The 1,340-nt window shown below is 43.3% G+C and overlaps 1 protein-coding gene across 1 annotated transcript in view; it reads right to left on the minus strand.

Annotated features, from left to right (window-relative positions):
- Window positions 1-1,340, minus strand: part of thg1l (tRNA-histidine guanylyltransferase 1-like) — an 8,802-nt gene that overhangs the window by 1,978 nt on the left and 5,484 nt on the right. The window contains exon 8 of the mRNA XM_035669849.1: window positions 145-334. Within this exon, the coding sequence (XP_035525742.1) occupies window positions 145-334 (190 nt within the window). The remainder of the gene's footprint in view (window positions 1-144; window positions 335-1,340) is intronic.

Here is a 1,340-nt window from a genome sequence, read left to right on the forward strand (position 1 = left end):
AAAATAAAATAAACAAAATAAATCTGACATTATATATGCCCAGCAGTGACGTGAGGTTTGCATTTTAAGACTAAAAATACACCCCAATGCAATGCAACAGAGATCCAATTTCAGCTCCGAGAAGACCAGGATGGCAGGACTCACCGGACTTGTAAGTGCACCGGCGCCTGGCAGGCAGCACGGAGGCGCGACGGCGCGCTCGACACGCGAGGCGCGAGTAGGTGAGAACTGCATGCGCAGCGAGAAACAGGAGAGGACTGCACAGCGTCGAGAGGAGGAGGACGCGCTCCTGGACGCATTCTAACAACAGGCGGCTCCAAATGAATCTGTTGAACTGAGACATAAATGTGCAATGGACCAGGTCTGGGTGTTTCACATTAGATGGAGAAACCGAGAGGGAGGTTGGGCGACTCAGAGAGGCATCGCGATAAGCCGCCGCCGGCGCTGGTGCTGCTCGCCTGAATGAGATGCTTGCAGACCGTGGGGCGCACGTCTCTTTCATTCTCAACCCCTCCCTTTATTACACACACATACACACAAACATACACACACACACACACGGAGAGGGACAGTGTCGCTGTCGAGGTGAGGAAAGAAGCAAAGATATGATGAAAAGATATACCAGTGAGCAACAAGACAATGACCTTTCTTACATTTGTTGAAGGAAAAACACGCATATAAAGTAGAATGTTTTATTCTTAATTTACAATATTGATGAAATAATCATTATAATAGTTCTTCTTAAAGAGGTACTCCAGCAATATAGTGTTGTGTCAAAAAAACAGTTTTGAACTCACAGGAGACAGATTTTTTAAAAAGAATGGTCAGACTTAAAGTAATAGAGATCAAGATATCCTTTACTTTTAGTCATTGCATTCTGCTTTAAGCTCCAAAAACGGTGGATCCTACATTTCCCATCATGCAACAACACATATATATATCGCATCTCTGCCTGGTTAGTGCCTACATTTTACAACCTCCACACCCGCAGCTTGTTACACAAGCACAAGTTTCCAATTTGTAATCCGAGCCAGATAACCACATGATGACATCACTGTGTCATCATCACGGTTATTTTCGCCGCTCCGTTGTACTCCTCATGACTATTAAATAGATTTACTGTTGTATAATGCTGCACTCGACTTGGGAGTTTTCCTAAATTATTCCCAGATGTTTATCCCAACCACTAGCCTTGTAGACCCACTATTGAAATTGCTTTGATTAGCCACAGGAGCAGTTTCTTAACAAAAAAAACCATAAAGAAACATGTATATCTTCTTTAAGTTAGTCTATTGTATTGGTGTACAATGGATACTATTTAGCTCTACGACGATGGTGAC

The sequence above is a fragment of the Morone saxatilis genome, unplaced genomic scaffold (genome assembly GCF_004916995.1).
Source record: "Morone saxatilis isolate NCDOM2014 unplaced genomic scaffold, NCSU_SB_2.0 Contig22, whole genome shotgun sequence".
NCBI lineage: Eukaryota > Metazoa > Chordata > Actinopteri > Moronidae > Morone > Morone saxatilis.